The 19,041-nt window shown below is 41.3% G+C and overlaps 2 protein-coding genes across 2 annotated transcripts in view; both read right to left on the reverse strand.

Annotated features, from left to right (window-relative positions):
- The window catches only part of LOC126278029 (putative leucine-rich repeat-containing protein DDB_G0290503), a 567,177-nt gene extending 549,551 nt beyond the window's left edge, over positions 1-17,626 (reverse strand). The window contains exon 1 of the mRNA XM_049977802.1: positions 13,829-17,626. Coding sequence (XP_049833759.1) covers positions 13,829-17,626 — 3,798 coding nt within the window. The remainder of the gene's footprint in view (positions 1-13,828) is intronic.
- A 38-nt stretch (positions 17,627-17,664) lies between these two features.
- The window catches only part of LOC126278069 (uncharacterized), a 381,643-nt gene continuing 380,266 nt past the window's right edge, over positions 17,665-19,041 (reverse strand). The window contains exons 11-12 of the mRNA XM_049977941.1: positions 17,861-18,679; positions 17,665-17,742 (exon numbers count right to left, since the gene is read on the reverse strand). Coding sequence (XP_049833898.1) covers positions 17,665-17,742; positions 17,861-18,679 — 897 coding nt within the window. The remainder of the gene's footprint in view (positions 17,743-17,860; positions 18,680-19,041) is intronic.

The following is a 19,041-nucleotide window of genomic DNA, read 5'->3' on the forward strand; positions in this document are numbered from 1 at the left end:
CAATAAACCAGTTTTGCAAATAGGAAATGAAACAGCAACACAAATCTAGCAACTATTAAAAAAGTTGGTTGTCATGAGCAGTACATATAAAAGCTTAAACTGTTCTGCTAATAAAAGGTCTCTTACTAACATATACAATCTGTGTTCAAAGTAAGAATGCTTAAATTCATTATACATTGATTATGCATTGTCACTACATAAATTGGACAGAGGAGGTTTTACCACAAAGGTACTGGGGAGGGGGAATAAAGAAAAACCAGATGCATGATCATTAAATTTTTGTACTGATTGATATGATAACTACATTTTTTCAGAGGAAGAACATACTTCCTTGCATTAAGTAGAGAATAAGTGAAACATAGGTGCCCTGAATCTGTTATAACTGAACAAGTTGTTGCCAGTTAAACTTTCAAGACCTTAAAAGTTGTTAATGCTGTCGCTACACTACATAAACACTTCAACTGTAATAATAATGATGATGATACTGGCTCAAAATTTAGTTTGTGGGCCCATGAAGTGTTACGTCAGTTTACTGGGTTACACACAAACACATGAATAAAACAACACACTTTTATGAACCTGTGATGCAGGTAATCATCAGTAGGCCTTTAAACTGCAATGGTCTTTAATCAGTTTTTATGATCACTGTCAGTCAGGTCAGTGTTCTATAATTATTATTATTTGAATGCTTATTATTTGCACCTGAAGCAAATAACTGGTCTGTGCACTAAAAAGGATCTTCTTGGCATCAGAGTATTACAATTCAGAGCCATCCAATAAATGCCACCATCTAAGGCATTATTCCCCAATCCTGCAGACTTACTTGACTTGTTCAACAAACAAGATGTGAACAGATCAGTGCTGGCCACTTACTCTCTTTGTTGCTGACTCTCTTTGTTTCATATGCACCATGTTTCAGTTATGTTCCCTATTAAGGATACATGAGTGAAACATCTTTAACACTTCATACAGTGTTGGCCACATATACGCATAAGGTTTGCAAAAACAACATATGCTTTACATTAATAGTAATACATGAAGTATAATTCCATCACATTCACATCACAATGCCACCAGTTACATTTAACATAAACATATCATCATAGAAACATGTCTTTGAGTTACTTAAACTTTGTGTAACAATGTGTACACATAAATGAAAATTACATATACGTAAATATAAGAGAGCACATAATTTTGGAACAGTTCTTTAGATAAATATTATTTAAAAGTTGCTTTGCTTACTGTCCCAAAGCCATACACCATGAAAAATTCAGAAAGCATGCCTATGGCATACGGTGTAATGATAACATATGGCCGACACGATAGGGCTATCCTTACAATCACCCTGTACTGAGCCATTCCAGGTGTTGAAACATGATAGTCACGCCTTAGATGTTGACTTAAGCAGCACTTCTAAGATTCTCTCCATCAACAGGATGAAACTATCACAGATCATCGCGACCTTAGATGACCCAACTGCTCTTCAAGACAGTGCTTTGAGAACTCAACCCTACGAGGCTCATGACCCTCTGAGCCAGCGACTATTACTGTTAGCATCCATGACTTTTGACTGGATAAAGTAGTGGTCAAACTGACTGACACAGAACCTTTGGTTGAAGCTAGTCATGTGGGTACAGCCTCACAGTCTATGATGACTGCTACCTCACTTACCTCAACCTTCTGCCTACCAACAACTGTGGATTTTGCTGCTGTGTTCCCTGGGCTTTTTTAGAAATTGAGCTCACTGTCACCATGCCAGCTAACTGTTCTCACTTCTCACTGCCCCCTGGCTAGACCAGCACTACCACAACTACCACCATCAATGGCAGATGCAAAATTGCCTCAAACCCCAAGTACCTCATCCTATGGCCAGACCCATCAAGTTCATGCCGTACCATCTGTACTCTGTATTCAGGAGACAGTCATTGACAAGAACCAGCAGTGCTTGCTGCTCAATGAGATCAACTCTCAGCACACCCTCCAGTGCTCTGCACTCTAGCGAGGGACCTTGGGGACATCATGCCAATGGTGTCTCTGAGCAGCATTCCTGTACAGAAGGGAGAACTAAGAGGTGAAATAGATCAGAGATTGAAAGTGGCAGAGGGAAAACCACTGACTAACATCATTAATAACACTGAAAAGGAAAAGGAACATTCAACCCCAACACATCAGGTGTCAACAGATAGGATAGATAATCCAAACATCTGTCTGCAGTTCAACCCTAATGAGGTGAAATAAATTGCAACTCTAACATGTAGCAGGTGTTGCTGACTTCTGTCTCTGTTGCATAGAGGTATTCAAAATATGATTCAATACATCAAAACAATGCCACACCAGCAACAGACAGTGCTGCATGGCTTCCTGCGTTGCTCATAGATGAGTGCCTACAATGACAAGGGCAGTTTTCGATTTTTTCTTCCAAAAGTAAGCAAACAAACCCAATCATGTTCATAATAGCCTTCTGGAACGTTTTCCCAAGAAACTGGACTGAACTACAAAAGAAACTCTTTGCGGTAGATTATACACAGGGTGGTGTCTTGCCATGGGCCACTGACATGGCAGAGAAATGTCACACCTACGAACAGTTTGGTAGAGCATTCTTAGGCACATTCTGGTCCATTACGGTAGAAGAGAGTTTGAGTCATGAAGTGTTTAATCTGGTTCCATTCAGCTGTAAACACAGAATCCTCAGAAAATACTTTGAGAAATGTCTAAATAAAATCCGTTACTGGACGTAGAAGTTCTAAACATTTTGAAAACTGACTACTGGCTAACATAAGTGAGAAACTAATCACCGCTCCTGAGCACAATACAGACAATTTCCTCTCAGTTCTCAATTCGACATATCTTATTTATGAAGAGAAACCTGTACAACCACAAAGTGATAGTGTGCAGGCTGACCCCACATGAACTAATGCACAGCAAGGCAGGAATGCAGTAATGACCAACAGAATTGACAGCCATATCCCCTTGAAACAACACCAGCAGGTAAACATTTGTAGCACAAAGGGTAAAAATTCAACTTAATATATAAATTAACCAAGGACAGAATTACAATTAGACAGGTTTCAATGGCCAGAGAGGATATAGCCAGCAAGCGTGCATTGTGCTGCAGACTGGGGACAACTGGCAGGTGCAGAACACAACTGGGTGACAAAATATTCCACTGCCAACTGAGTATAATCAGTACAAACAAAAATACATTTCATATAATGGCCAGGGACAATGAAATTTTGAATCAAGAGCTGCACACTATGTTAACTGGTTAGACAAGATGCACAATGTACACATAGTTGAGGCTACCCCTGAAGAGGTGGTCAGTGTTCAGGGTAATTTGGAAAACTTGAACCATTATTGATAGTCCCTCATTTGATGACCGGTAATAGGGGATGAGCATGGAACCAGTTAAAAAGCTGTTTTCTTAGATATAACAACTATAGTGATATCAAAGATGACCTTCATCAGGAAGATGTTACCAACTATGTACATGACAATAAAGACACAGTACAGACAGTAATCAGTGCACAAATACTTGGTTTAAGGTACCTGTAGTACTGGATACTGAAGCTAACTTGAATATAATTTCATAGGGTTTGTTAAACCAATTATGAAAATGAGGACACATACTGATGCTTCCAGTCCAAAGCTGTAAACTCCTAACAGCTGTAGGAAGTAAGTCTAAAGATGTACAACTGTAGGCATGGATTCCTATTCAAATTGATAAGTTATCTTTACAATATATTTGTCTTGTAGTTGAAAGGCTGATAGTGAACTCCCTTATCAGCACGGGAACCTTTAGCAGTTACCAAATACAAACTGCCATCGGAAAGGGGAAATCTCATTTCGCTGTGGATGACGAACAATATTCAGTAGACCTACTCAAGTCAAAAGCCAGAGGAAGCAAACCAAAACACATTGCTGATATTTGAATACAATTCTTCTATCCGTCTGTCATGTTTGTAAACACACAGGAAATTGAGCAACCATAGGAAGAGGAAATAGGCCCTGAGATCGTGTGTGTGAAAGCAAGTGAGTCAGTGTGTCTTACAGAAGAACAAAAGGAGGAGCTGCAGGAGCTTTTAATATATTACACTTGTGGCATTGATGAGGTCAACACCAGTATAGATCTGAGTATCATCTTTGAACTAAGCTAAAAATTATCTTTGTGTAGTTCTGCCATCCAGTTATTTGTTAGCCATAGTTGTCTAAAGAGGTGAATAAATGAACTCCTAATAATGTGTTGTTTGGTGTAATTGACCTGAACTACACCTCATGGTTACCCCGAGTTGTAACGTTTTCCATTTTCATCGTTTTACTTTGTCCGTGGTTCCGCATTGGTTATTTTCGCATTTTCGTGTGTATTACAACAACACAACATTCAAACAATGGCTTCAGCCCAATGCCTAACGCTGGATTTTGTGATCGACATGTATCATGTTGCTGGTGATGTACACCCACCAGGACTGCAACACAATCCCTCTCACTCGACGATTATGCCGATTTCGCCACACGTTTTCATGCCTGCAAGAATAGGTGAGGTTAGGAGTATGCATGGCTCCAGCTATCAGATGTCTTTGTTCCCACAACATGTGCCCTTCCTAATTGATGGTGCAGTTACCTCTTATGGATATCTTTGCAGTGCGGGATCAATGGCGATTTCTGCAAATACTATGTTGGATAACCTACCATCACCAGGACAATGGTTTGCCACTCTGCAATCTGTACAGTACCACGCAGATTCCTGCCATGTGGCCAGAACTGCTTTGTTCACAGGTCAAGCGCCTTAGCACCCAACCACAGCCACGCCTGCCTTGGTTCAGCATCAGCACATGCCCACCTCAGCCTGCAACAGGAACAATAGCTTGTTATCTGTGCCTGACCTCCATTTTCGCCTTACTGTTACGCCTCAGTGTTTTGTGCCATGACATTCACCTTATCCGCACACCATTTTGAGTGAAGTGAATATGAACAGTGAACATTCACACATTCTGCCTGACGTTTAACATCATTTTCCTCACTGTGCTCCTGGACAGCCTGCACCTCCGCAGCCTCCCTGCAACACAGGTGGCTCTGACTCTGATTGTACGTTGAGTTTTCCATGGACTGGCACGCATTTTCAAACTTTGAACATTTTCTCACCTGTAGCCCCTGCGGCGGCTTCAGTCAAGCTTCTGCTACCATTCTCAGCACATCTCGGTGCCTCATCCACGTCGGTCTTCCGCAACACGTCAATCTGAACACACCTACAACATGTCGAACTTCTGCAACCGCAATTGACACATTACTATGTCGGCCTTCCACATCTCATCGTATCGCGCTCAGCCACAACGCATCACCTTCACGCTTCCACCCGCTCAGCCGTTATCGCCACATACCCTGGAGACACACCCTCCTGGAATACTGCGGCAACAGCAGCTTACTTCAGGCAGTACCCCGATGAATTCAACTCAACATGTTCTTCCGAACATTCTACAATGCTTACAGTTGCCGCTGCTGTTCAATCCTGACAGGGCAACAACCTGGTTCAAAATTGTGGATGAAGTGTTCGACCATTTCAAACTTGACGAATCAACCAGATTTCTGTGCCTTATCACCCACCTGCATGACCAGGTGGACTTGATTGCTGACCTGGTCGACACCCCGGACTCAGCTACTCGGTACACTCTAGCCGAAAAGACAGTTCTACGTTGGCTTGCGCACTCTACTGAGACAGCAATACGGCAAGTGCTTCACATCAAGCAACTAGGCCATGACAAACTTTCACAACTCTGGAGACAGCTACGGGCCCTGGTCAGCGACGATCTACTCTCTCACTCAGCTCTCCTCACCATCTGGTCAGATGAAATACCTCCTCACATCCACTTTGCTCTGATTCAGAGGTCTCCCGAACCTGTCGAGCATGAATGACAATTGCTGACAAACTACATGATGCATCACTGCTCTATTTCGCCAGCCACTGCCTACCTGGCAAGTCTCAGGTTCAGGCGCCTCGTCCCGCAGACGGACGCGGCCAGGGCCGCACTGTACCAACTGTTCTGCTCTCTCAGGGATGCAGTAAACAAACAGCTGGGACGTCAACAGCTCTGCCCTCGGTCACGCCCCCTCCTGCCACCGAACCAGCTGTGTCTACCGAATCTCAACCACCACCTCTGGCAACGAACTTTCTGCAGGAAATGCAACCGCACTACCAATACTGTTACTTCCACACATGGTTTGGTGGGGTGGCACAGAACTGCAGACCACCCTGCTGCTTCCCAAACGCCAATCGCAGATAGGTCAAGGTGTCACCTCCTGCGCACAACATGACAGGCACCTCCCAGTGCTCCATTTTGTCCGGGAACAATTGGATAATTACGGATGACTTTATATTAAAGACATTTCATCGGGATACTTTTTCCTAGTGGACACAGGCACCGATGTTTTGCTGCTGCCTACATCCTTAGTGTCGTTGAACATCCGTCCTCATCATACTTCACTGCAAGTTGTGAATTCAACGAAACTACAATTCTTGGGTTCAACCTCCCACGTCATCTCAGTCTCCGCAAACTGCAAACTCCAGTGGAATTTATTAGTGTGCAGTATTGAGAAACCTATACTAGGGGGTGGGGGTTGTTTGGGGAAGGAGACCAGACAGCGAGGTCATCAGTCTCATTGGATTAGGGAAGGATGGGGAAGGAAGTCGGCTGTGCCCTTTCAAAGGAACCATCCCAGCATTTGCCTGGAACGATTTAGGGAAATCATGGAAAACCTAAATCAGGATGGCCGCACATGGGATTGAACCATTGTCCTCCCAAATGTGAGTCCGAATCTATACTAGACATTGACTTCTTTCGACACCACAAACTTTCACCAGACCTAGAGCAAAACACTGGGTTTCATCACCTGCCCAAAACTCACTTTGATGTGCTCCGTCGAGCAAACCCACCTGTGACACATCATTCTGGGCTCATCTCATCTGTACATGCTCGTCTCTGTCAACGACATTACAAGAAACAATGCACAAGTGCCTTGTCGAGCTTAAAAACGTCGCTCACCTATGCAAGGAAAACTTCGAGCTCTCCCTCCAGCTACACGAAATTCAGCTCCAGTTCTCTGACGCAGCAAACGAATTCCAGACACTGCAGCAAGGACAAAGCGAGGTCAGTAAGTGTGCCAAATCTGCTTGTAGTCCCAGCAATGAAGCCTCCATGTGTTTACCTCCCACTACCCCTCGCAACTGTGCTATCTACCATAATGTGTACTGACAGATCCACAGGACCATACCCCCCTAACACGGCAGCATTTGACACTCGGCTGGACACGAGTGTGCATGCGCGACGAGTGTCACGTGTTCCTGAACTGACAGCTCCTACCTCTCCCCTCTCAGACAGCACCTCAAACTATGCAACTTCGGCTCCTGCGTGCCGCCATTCGACTGCCACTGACAACACAAACAGTTCACTCGCACTTAGATCTTCGCCCGCGACCATGCTGTCACAGGCCGTGCCCTCGGACAATGGACTCACTAACACTTCACGAGCTCTACCAAACTCACCTAACCACGGTGCCACTGCTTCGGGCTGGCGGCCATCTTGTCACATTGACTCCTGGGACACTTTGCTGCCTCGGCTTCCGTTGGATCCATCAAGTGGCTCTGAACACCACAATCTCGCCTCGCCTGCCCTGCCCGCCTCCCGTGCCGCCGGCAACAGTTCCGTCATCACCAACGGCACGGTTCACAAGCTTCGCCTCACGCCAGGCCCTCTGATCTCCAGTAAACCACGTCGACTTTGTCCCGAGTGCATCTCTGACCTTAAAAAGCAGATTTCTGAACTTCTAAGCTCCAGCGTCATCGAACCCTCTGTCAGCAGCTGGTTTACGCAAATTCATATGACACCCAAGAAAGATGGGTTCTGACACATGTGTGAAGACTACCGTCGACTAAATGCACGAATAATTATGGACACCTACCCCATACCCAATATTGCTGACTTTACCAGTTCCCTCGCAGGTGCGACCACCTACTCTGTCATTGATTGATAACGGGGGGATTACCACCAGATCCCCATGGCTCCTGAAGACATTAGTCACCACCCCAATCGGGTTATTTCAGTTTCAATTCATGCCCTTTGGTCTGAAAAACACAACCCAGATGTGGCAACGCTTCATCAACAAGGTGCTATTCAAACTAAAATTCTGCTTTGCATATCTTGATGAAATTCTTGTGTTCAGCTCCTCTGTCGAGGACAACATTCGTCATGTGCAAACTGCTATGAACACTCTCGCGGCAGCAGGCATCAAGACCAACCAGGACAAATTGCAGCTACATCAACCTGCTGTCACTTTTCTTGGTTTTTGGGTCTCTGCTGACGGCATTTCACCGCCCCCTGACAAAGTACAAACAATACTAAACCTACCCAGACCTTCATCATTCAAAGAGCTCTGGCACTTTCTGTGGATGGTTAATTATTACCGCTGTCATCTACCTTGGGCTGTGGAGATTCAGGCTCCACCGACGGACGCCTTGGCGGGCACCAAGACTTCTGGATCTCGGCCCGTTCCATGGACCCCTGCTATGACTGCCTCTTTCACTGCCCTCAAAAATCTTCTTGCTGAGGCCTGCACCGTCGCACATCCTCAACTCAATTTGCAGCTTTTCATCACCACAGACCGAGCAATCGGAGCTGTCCTTAGCCAGACAGTCAATGGCCAAACTTCGCCTCTGTAGTCCTACTCGCGCAAGCTCACCAATGCACAACAGAAATATTCCGCGTTTGACAGGAAGTTGCTCGTGGTCTACAAAGTGATCAAACATTTTAAGACTGATGTTGAGGGACGCCCTTTCTATGTTTTAGCAGACCACAAACCCCTGCCTGTGGCCATTCCAAACCTGTCAGCTGACCTGCCTCCTCGCCGCTTCAGATACATGGACTTCATATCTCAGTTCACCACCGATGTCAGACACATAAAGGGTGCTGGCAATATAGCTGCTGATTTCCTTTCACATGTCGACGCCGTTCATTCACTGCTAGACCTCTCTGAACTGCCTACCCTCCAACTCGCCGACGACGACACACAAAACCTGATTTCAGACGCTACCTCTTCACTATACTTCGTCCGCATCACCTTCCCTGGCATTTCTGGTGAGATCAGATGCAACGACAGTACGGGCACATTACGCCCCCTCATCCCAACCATGCTCTGTCAAGCTGTCTTCAACACACTGCATAATTTAGCCCACCCTGGTGTTCGTGCACCCGCCCGCCTCATAGCGGAGCGCTTTGTTTGGAGAAATGTCAACAAGGACTGTCCACAATGAGCACAATCCTGTGTTGTATGCCAAAGCTGCAAAGTACACAAGCACACCTTAATCCCCCCCCGCCTCGGTGCCTTTTCGATCCCTCCTGGGCGTTTCCAGCATATTCATATTGACATTGTCGGCCCTCTCCCCCCATCTAACGACTTTCGATATGTTCTCTCGTCTATCGACCGAACAACTCACTGGGTCAAGGCTGTCTTCCTCCCCAATATCATGGCAGAAACTGTTGATCGACTTTCATGGAGTCACGGGTATCGCGTTTAGGATGTCCAGCTATCATCACGACTGACCAGGGCAGACAATTCGAGTCTACCCTGTTCAACGAGATTTGTAACATTGTGGCATCTGGCGCATCCATACCACAGCATATCACCCGCAAAATTAGGCTAGTTGAGTGCTGGCACCACAGTTTCAAGGCGGCTCTTTGATGCCATGACCCTCTATGGATGGAGGCCCTTCCCCTTGTTCTACTTGGCATTCATGCTATCTATAAGGAAGACCTCAAAGGCACAATAGCCGAGTTCATATATGGCCAGAACATTGTTCTCCCTGGCAAACTTGTGAGCCCTTCAACTTCTCTCCTTCAGTCTGACTTACCTTCCTTTGAAGCGCCAGGGCGTCATACTGGGCATGCTGGTCATGCGACGACAGGTAGGCTGGTGGTTTGCGAGAGGAATGGAGCAACAATGACTATGTCTCCGGTGGGCATGGCAAACCCCAAAGTATGTCCAGGTCGACTTCGGGTAGGGAATGGCGGAGGTTGTGTCATGAGCACCAGATGAGGGGAAACATATGACAAACAGTGTGTCATCGCATAGTATTATAGAGATGTCATAGCTTATGTCCAGTGGGGGGGGGGGGGGGGGGGGGACAGGCACAAATACCTAGAGCGAGGGCAAGTTCAAGATGGGGGGGGGGGGGGGGGAGCCATGAGAAACCTCGACAGGGCGAGGCCGGCGACAGGGGAGAGATCGAAGGGCCCGGCGACGAGAGTGTGATCATAGGTAAGGTCAGCATGGGGAGCATGTGATCACTAGACCGCAGATTTTAGGTAAAAACCTATTTTGTTCCTGAGTTCCTATTTGCATAAAAATTTGTAGTTATGCATTTCATGACTATTTACACTTAATAGTGTTAATTCTATAGGACCTAAAAAAGTCTATTTCGACGTTAGTGCCTATTTTTGCCTATTTCGGCTTTAATATCCTCAAAAGTGCCTATTTCACCATAAGACAGTGGCTCCAAGTTTTTCCACACTATACGACAGATGGAAAACAATATTTTCTGCTCAGCGTACAGCAAGGTGGCTATTTGATATGCACTCATGCTTCGTATTTGCCTAACACTTAGGTCTTTTTTTTATTTTTTTATATTGCTATCCCTGTTAATACCAAATACTCTTTATAGGTGTTTTATTATTCATATGTAAAAACTAGATTACGGATCTTTAGGTTAAAACCTATTTTTTTTCCTAAGCTCCAATTTGCATATAAGTTGGTACTTATGCATTTCATGACTAACTAAACTGAATACAGTTAATTCTATAGGACCTAAAATTGCGTATTTCGACGTTGACGCCTAATTTTGCCTATTTCAGCATCAAAATCCTAAAATGTAGCTATTTCGTTAATCTGACATAGAATTCTTGTGTTTTCAAAGATTAGAAAAAGGAAGTAAACTTAGGGCTATACGTCTTGTCAAAGGCAAAGGTCGTTAGAGACTGTTTACAATTCCTTTGCTTGCCTTACTACCAACAATACTCTTGGCACGTTTGAATGGCCATCCATCCAAGTACGCACTGAGCGTGACAGTACTTAACTTCGGTGGCCGAATGGAAACTGGTCAAAGATTTTAGTTACACATTCGAATCAAACGTGGGAGTACTAAATGTTATATGTCAAAATATTTCGTTTGTAGGATTCTGGCCAGCTGTGTAATTTCACAAACAAATGGTTTCATAGGCCTTAAGCTGAGCACGGATTAAAAAATCACAATGTTAATTGTAGGCGCCCTCTATAGCTAAATTACTGCCCTTCGCGCATTTTTTCTATGCTGTCTACAGGTAGTCCTATCAAACTACTCTCTTATGTGAAAGGTATTATACGTAAATTTTCCGGTTCCAAAAATAATTTGCCGGTAGTGAGATGTTTTCATCTGAAGCACCAGTAGATTCCATTTACTTGTTCAGAAGGGGCGGCCATCTATCAGGTGCCATATGTCCAGCAATGAGTACGGTATTTCCCCTACCGCTCCCATGCACCGCAGGTCATTGTTCACTTTTTCCCAGCGAAAACAAATCAGTACATTGTGTAGCGACCAACGTGTTAAGTGTTACTGACATTCTAAGTGCAAATAAATTCTAGTTTCTGTGTGAGAATACTACGCCATGCCGAAAACAGCTAGGTCAAAGTCTACTCATGCTGCAGTGCACAGAATCCGAGAAGATGTTGGAGAATCTTGTATATGGATTTCTGTGGATGAAACTACTGACAGTCTTGGCCGTTACATTGAAAACCTTATTATTGGCAAGCTAGATCCAGATGCACCATCCAGGGCTCATTTCATTTACTCAAGACAGCGTGCAAAAACTAACCAACAAATGACAGCACAGTTTGTGAACAATGGGCTTAAGGTGCTATACCCAAACGGAGTGGATGAGAATAAGGTACTTCTGGCCATCACTGGTGCTGTTGCATATATGACAGCAGCATTTCAACAATTAAAAGTATTCTACCCATTGATGCTGCATGTAACTTGTGTAGTGCATGGGATCAACCGCATTGCAGAGGAAGTAAGGCTACACTTTCTTAAAGTAAATAAAATAATATCTATGGTGAAGAAAATTTTTGTTAAGGCACCAATAAGAATACAGTCATTCAAAGAACAGCTTCCAGATGTCCCATTGCTGCCAGAGCCTGTTGTCACCCACTGGGGCACATGGCTGATAGCAGCAGAATGCTATAGTCCACATCTCTCAGCTGTCCAGAAGGTGGTTGAAAACATACCAGAGAATGCTGCGACCGTAACTGCAGCAATGGAGTTACTCAAAGATTCTTCTTTAAAACGGGACTTATCTTACATTAGGGCCCACTAAACATTTATGGAAAGAATAATTTCACAGTTAGAAGGCTCAGGGAGACCTATCTTCGACAATATTTCTTTGCTGGAAGAAGTGAAGATGAAAATTAATGAAGCGCCAGGTGAAGTAGGGGAAAAAGTACGGGCAAAAATGCAAATGATTTTGCAAAAGAACACTGGCCTGAAGGAGTTGTGTGCAGCTGCCAACATACTTAGTGGAAAATCCAGCACTGCTGACTGCAGCATTCCTGTCGAACGTGTGCCAAAAATTAAGTATGCTCCTGTCACATCTGTTGATGTAGGACATTCTTTTTCAGCGTATAAATTGATTCTGACTGACAGACGCCACGGTTTTTCATTAGAAAACCTAGAAAGGGCATCAAGGGACTGTAGACTTTAGTGTGTGACATAAATATAAACTTGATACAACCACCTGTTCTTGAGCAAAATGGTTTTAACATCAGATAGACAGACAATCAGCTGGATAACAAAGTGATTCTATAAGGTTTCTGTTTTCACTAACTAATTTTGTAATTTCTTGTGTGTTTAGCTAACTGTTCGTTAGTTTTCATGCAGTTTTACAGTTTTTGGTACATCTCTCAGTATCACTGAGTGTGAACACTTTTTTATTGTTCTCAGAATAGTTTTTTTTTATACTCATTTCTACATTTAATTTAGAAGGTAGATATTCAGGCTATTATAAATATGATACTACAGCTTAAATTGGTGAATAAAATTGGCCAGTTGTTTAGTATACCACAGATTTTGTCTGTCTGGAAACTACTTTGGAGGCCTTGTCAGTTATTTAATAATTAATTACTGAAAATAGTGTCAAAAACAAATTAGAAAAAACTATTAAAATATTACTTTCACTAACAAATCCTCACTTTAACTGTAATGTGTCTCATCACAAACTGGCCAATTTACTATCAGTTACTCATACAGTGATCACAAATTTGAGGGCAGAACTACTTATATGACACTTACTAAAATGGAACCTACTTATGTGAAGTGCAGTTTTCAATTTGACAGAAATACTGACTTTAATGCGGTGTAAATTGCACTGTCCTAGTAAGCTTTTCAGTTTAGTGAGCTTGTGCTTATGTATTGTTATATCACAACCTGCCTTCCACATCCCCACCTATCATAATAAAAATGTCCAAATACTAAAAAGTGCAGAGATGATATCCTTTGGTAATCCATTCAGAGGTACTACTGATAACCTAAAACCATCTAGCTTCAGATATCTGTTCTTAACAGAAAATATCTAGATCAAATCTAGAGACTGAGCACTTGATTTATCACTTCATATAAACTTTCAGTCCACTTCTTATGCGATACTTTCTTCATTATCTATTTCCTGTACTGTAGTGTGATAAGAGATGTTTTTTTAGAAATATAAATATATATAAATAATCAACTGAATGAAAAGAGGATGGCAAAACTTACATCTTCCATTTCTTCTTTCTCTTCATGTGCCTCTTTTGCTTCTTTTGCTTCTTTTGTTAGCTGCCTAATTGTTTCTAGGAGATGTTCCCTCTCACGTGTCCAGGCAGCGACCTCTCCTGGATGTTCTTTCCTGCCCTTTTTTGAAAGTAGAGAAGTAATGCGCCGCTTTTCTTCACCTACAACTGTTTCCAGTTGTTTCTCTTTAGTTTTCCACAGTGCAACTGCAGATGGGATATGCTCTTCTGTCAGATTCTCTACTTCTAATGTAAGCTTTTCATTGTCTCTATGCAGACGTCTGTTTTCATCTCTGAGAGCTTGTAGTTCAGCCTCCAGTTTCTGAAATTCTTGGGTATGGTCCTCTATTGCCAATGGCAGATCAGATATTTTTCTAGATTGAAGTCTCTGGATTTCATCTTTGAGATTAGTGACATTCACTGTAAGATCCTCTATTGTACTTGTTGCATCAAGAAGTTGTTTGTTCAATAACTTGTTATCTTCCATAAGCTGACTCATCTCTTTCTCTCTGTTTTTTTCATCAAATGATGCAATTTGCTCTGCCTGGAGTATTGGTGTCTGTTTTCCATCTTTGAACTTCCTGACTTCCTCTTCAAGTTCCCTTCTAATGGTATTTGCATCTTTAAGTTCCTTCTGTAGTGACTCATTCTGATTTCTTAGTTCATTAATAATTTTGTCACTATCTATATCTGTTTTAATTATTTCCACAGGTTTTTCCACATACTTCACAACTTCTTTTGCACTGCTGCTTGTAATATCAGTTAAGGACTCATGCCTCCTCTTCAAAAATTCATTCTCTTCCCTTAACTGATTGATAATTTGTGTGTCATCAGTTTCATCAGACAAAACTTGTTCTTGACTACTCTGTGCCAATTTTCGTGCATCTTCAAGCTGTTTTCTCAACATTTCATTTTCTTGATTCATCTGATTAATAATTTTTGTGCTATCTGGATCTCTTTGATGCTTCACTCTTGCCTCTTCAGTTTCTTTTAGTAGTCGCTCATTTTCAGTACTGAGCTCCATAATAGTTTTCTCATATTCACTTTCATTATCACTTGTCTGATGTAAGGCCTTTCTTGCATCCTCAAGATCTTTCCTCAATGACTCATTCTCTATTTTGAGCTGTCTGATAACCACTGCACTTTCAGGCTCTACAAAGGATGGTTCTGGAGCTGCCAATACCTGTGGAACAGTCTCCATGGTTTTGTCAGCAGGAATTTGTTTTACTGATGCTGATATTTCATCTTTAAGTTGCACTGATTTAAGAGCATCATTTCCATCTGTAAGCTTTCTAATTATATCCTGAAGCTGTAGTAACTCATTTTTCAATGATTCATTTTCGTTTCTCAGTTCATTAAGGGTACTTTCAAGACTTTTAATCATGTTATTTGCATCACTAAGCTGCTTTTGCAATGACTCAATTTGACTTCTCAGTTCATCAAGAGTGCTTTCATTTTCTGCTTCTGCAGTAGATGTTCCACCAATCAGTTGTTCCACTTCAGAAATACCTTGTATTTCAACATTTTGTTGCTGCGGTGCTTTAATTACTTCCACAGGTTTCTCTATATATTTGATGATTTCTTTCGGAACACTTTCCTTAATTTGTGTTGTATCTAATTGTTTTTTGAGTAATTCATTCTCTTCTTGTAGGTGACTCATTCTTTCAATTGCGTCACTAAGCTGTTTTTCCAATGATGCAATCTGATTTCTCTGTTCATTAAATATCCTTCCAGTGTCTATGTCTGGTGCTACTTCAACAACATGTGGTATTTCCAGACTTTGTTGCTGTGGTGCTTTAATTACTTCCATAGGTTTCTCTACATATTTGATTGTTTCTACTGGAACACTTTCCATTATTTGGGTTGTTTTTCGTCGTTTTTTGAGTAATTCATTCTCTTCTCTTAGTTGAACCATTGTTTCAGTTGCATCACTAAGCTGCTTTTGCAATGATTCAGTGCGAGTTCTCAATTCCTTCAAAATCCTTTCATTGTCCACTTCTGCTATAGCAGGCTGATTTTTGAGTAATTCATTTCCTTCTTGTAACTGACTCATTGTTTTAGTTGCATCACTAATCTCATTTTTCAGCACTTCAATTACATTTGTCAGTTCATCATCACCTTCTGCAATGGATGTTCCAACACTCTTTTGAGCTACTTCAACAATATGTGCTATATCAATAGTTGGTTGCTGTGATTCTTTAATTACTTCCACAGGTTTCTCTACATATTTGATTATTTCTACTGGAACACTTTCCATTATTTGGGTTGTTTTTCGTCGTTTTTTCAGTAATTCATTCTCTTCTTGCAGCTGAACTATTTTTTCAGTTGCATCACTAAGCTGCTTTTGCAATGATTCAGTGCGAGTTCTCAATTCATTAAAAATCCTTTTATTGTCTACTTCTGCAGTAGCAGGCTGATTTTTGAGTAATTCATTTTCTTCTTGTAGCTGACTCATTGTTTTATTTGCATCATTAAGCTGCTTTTTCAACAATTCAATTACATTTGTCAGTTCATTAATCATCCTTTCCTCTTCAACTTCTGCAATGGATGTTCCAACACTCTTTTGAGCTACTTCAACAACATGTGCTATATCAATAGTTGGTTGCTGTGATTCTTTAATTACTTCCATAGGTTTCTCTACATATTTGATTGTTTCTACTGGAACACTTTCCATTATTTGGGTTGTTTTTCGTCGTTTTTTGAGTAATTCATTCTCTTCTCTTAGTTGAACCATTGTTTCAGTTGCATCACTAAGCTGCTTTTGCAATGATTCAGTGCGAGTTCTCAATTCCTTCAAAATCCTTTCATTGTCCACTTCTGCTATAGCAGGCTGATTTTTGAGTAATTCATTTCCTTCTTGTAACTGACTCATTGTTTTAGTTGCATCACTAATCTCATTTTTCAGCACTTCAATTACATTTGTCAGTTCATCATCACCTTCTGCAATGGATGTTCCAACACTCTTTTGAGCTACTTCAACAATATGTGCTATATCAATAGTTGGTTGCTGTGATTCTTTAATTACTTCCACAGGTTTCTCTACATATTTGATTATTTCTACTGGAACACTTTCCATTATTTGGGTTGTTTTTCGTCGTTTTTTCAGTAATTCATTCTCTTCTTGCAGCTGAACTATTTTTTCAGTTGCATCACTAAGCTGTTTTTGCAATGATTCAGTGCGAGTTCTCAATTCATTAAAAATCCTTTTATTGTCTACTTCTGCAGTAGCAGGCTGATTTTTGAGTAATTCATTTTCTTCTTGTAGCTGACTCATTGTTTTATTTGCATCATTAAGCTGCTTTTTCAACAATTCAATTACATTTGTCAGTTCATTAATCAACCCTTCCTCTTCATCTTCTGCAATGAATATTCCAAAACTCTTTTGAGCTACTTCAGAAATATGTGGTACATCAACAGTTTGTTGCTGTGGTATTTCAATTAAGTCCACAGGTTTCTCTGCAAATCTGATTGATTTCTTGGTGATACTTTCCATAATTTGGGTTGTAGATGTAAGTTGTTTTTCGAGTAACTCATTTTCTTCTTGCAGCTGATGCATTATTTCAGGAGTATATGTAGTCCTTCTTTCAACGTGTTTCTTTAGTAATTCATTTTCAGCTGCCTGATGACTTAAAAGTTTCTTTGTAGCTGATTCATCATCTGAAGAGTCAATACTTTGAACTACATCTATCTTTCTGGATGCACTAATTACCTCTATAGGGATTTCCAAATTAGTGGGTGGTCCTTTTGCAGATGTCTTCTGTCTCAAATTGTATATATCTGACATTAAAGGCATTAAATGAGCTTCTAGTTCGTCTAATTTCTTCAATATTTTCTCATTAGCAGCACAGCATGTGCATAATGTGCATTTCTTATCCTCTTCTGACGTTTGTTCCCTAAGTGCTGCAATTTCTGACTCTCTTTGCTTTAAAAGTTTCTCTAATCTTAAATTTTCTTCCTTGATAGTTTCAACAGTGCAGTTTGTTACATTTACTATTAATTTCTCATGGAGGCATCTGACTTCTTTAGTCAGTTCCTTAATACTATCTGTGTCAGCAGATAGCTTGGTTTGTTCTGGATAATCTGTCACAAAGTTTGTCAATCTAGACGCCAAATCATCCGCTTCAACTTTTAGCTGTTCGTTTTCATGCTTTCTAGAGGAGAGAATGGATGAACTCCTCAGATTCTGCATCAGAAGATGATCATTTTCAATATTTATTTCTAATAGTTTATGATGCAGTGTGTCAATGCCTCTTCTGAGATTATCCACAATGTCTTGAAGTCTCTTATTTTCTTCTTTAGCTGCAATCAGTTCATTGCACAAATTTTGCATTTCCTCTGAAGTACTACCATGCTCACAAATTGTGGTTGATACTTCACTAATGTTATCTGGCAAGACAGTCCTCAGTTTTTCAATATCAGATTTGAAGCTAGCAATAAGCCTCCATAACTTTTCACTTTCCATCTTCTGTGCTTTATACTGATTTTCTAACAAATGAACTTCTCCCATTCTTTTAAGCCTATCATCACTAACTGCTGCCTGTGCTGCTTCTTTCACAACATTTTCAGTATTTATTTGCAGCCTGTAAAGAAAGTCTCTCATGCTCTGAAATCTTAGCCTTTCAGCTTGCAATTGATTTTGTAGTAAAAGTGCCTCTTCCTTCACAGATTCCAGTGACTTTCCTTCTAGTTCAAGAACTCTTAATTCACTTAATTGTAACAATGTGTTTCTCTGGTCTATAATTTCATCATTTTGCTTAGAGATTAAGCTCAATAGCTGCTCATTTTCCATTTTACAAGCTTTCAGCTGATGATGCAAGAGATCCAAGTCTTTAGCTCCCTAAAAAAGAAATAATTATCAATGTAACATTAAAAACAGAGCCATTATAAGAAATTCTTATCATTATGGCGCTGCAGTAATTACAGGGGCAATGGTAAGGAAAATAAGACATCAGGTCAGTATAAAGATACTCAGAGAAGAAACACAGACAAAAGGAAATATAAAAATATGTAAAGATGTTTTGTTTTCCAATATTTTCATATTGTATTTGAGACAAGAAACTGGAGAATAATATTTATATCGTCTTTAGATCACACCGTCCATACACACCCTGAAGACTGCTGCCTGAAAACTTATCTTGCATAGATAAGCAACAAAAAATTTGGTATACTTGGATGTGTGTATGGATTTGTTTATTAACC

This window comes from Schistocerca gregaria, chromosome 1 (genome assembly GCF_023897955.1).
Source record: "Schistocerca gregaria isolate iqSchGreg1 chromosome 1, iqSchGreg1.2, whole genome shotgun sequence".
Lineage (NCBI taxonomy): Eukaryota > Metazoa > Arthropoda > Insecta > Orthoptera > Acrididae > Schistocerca > Schistocerca gregaria.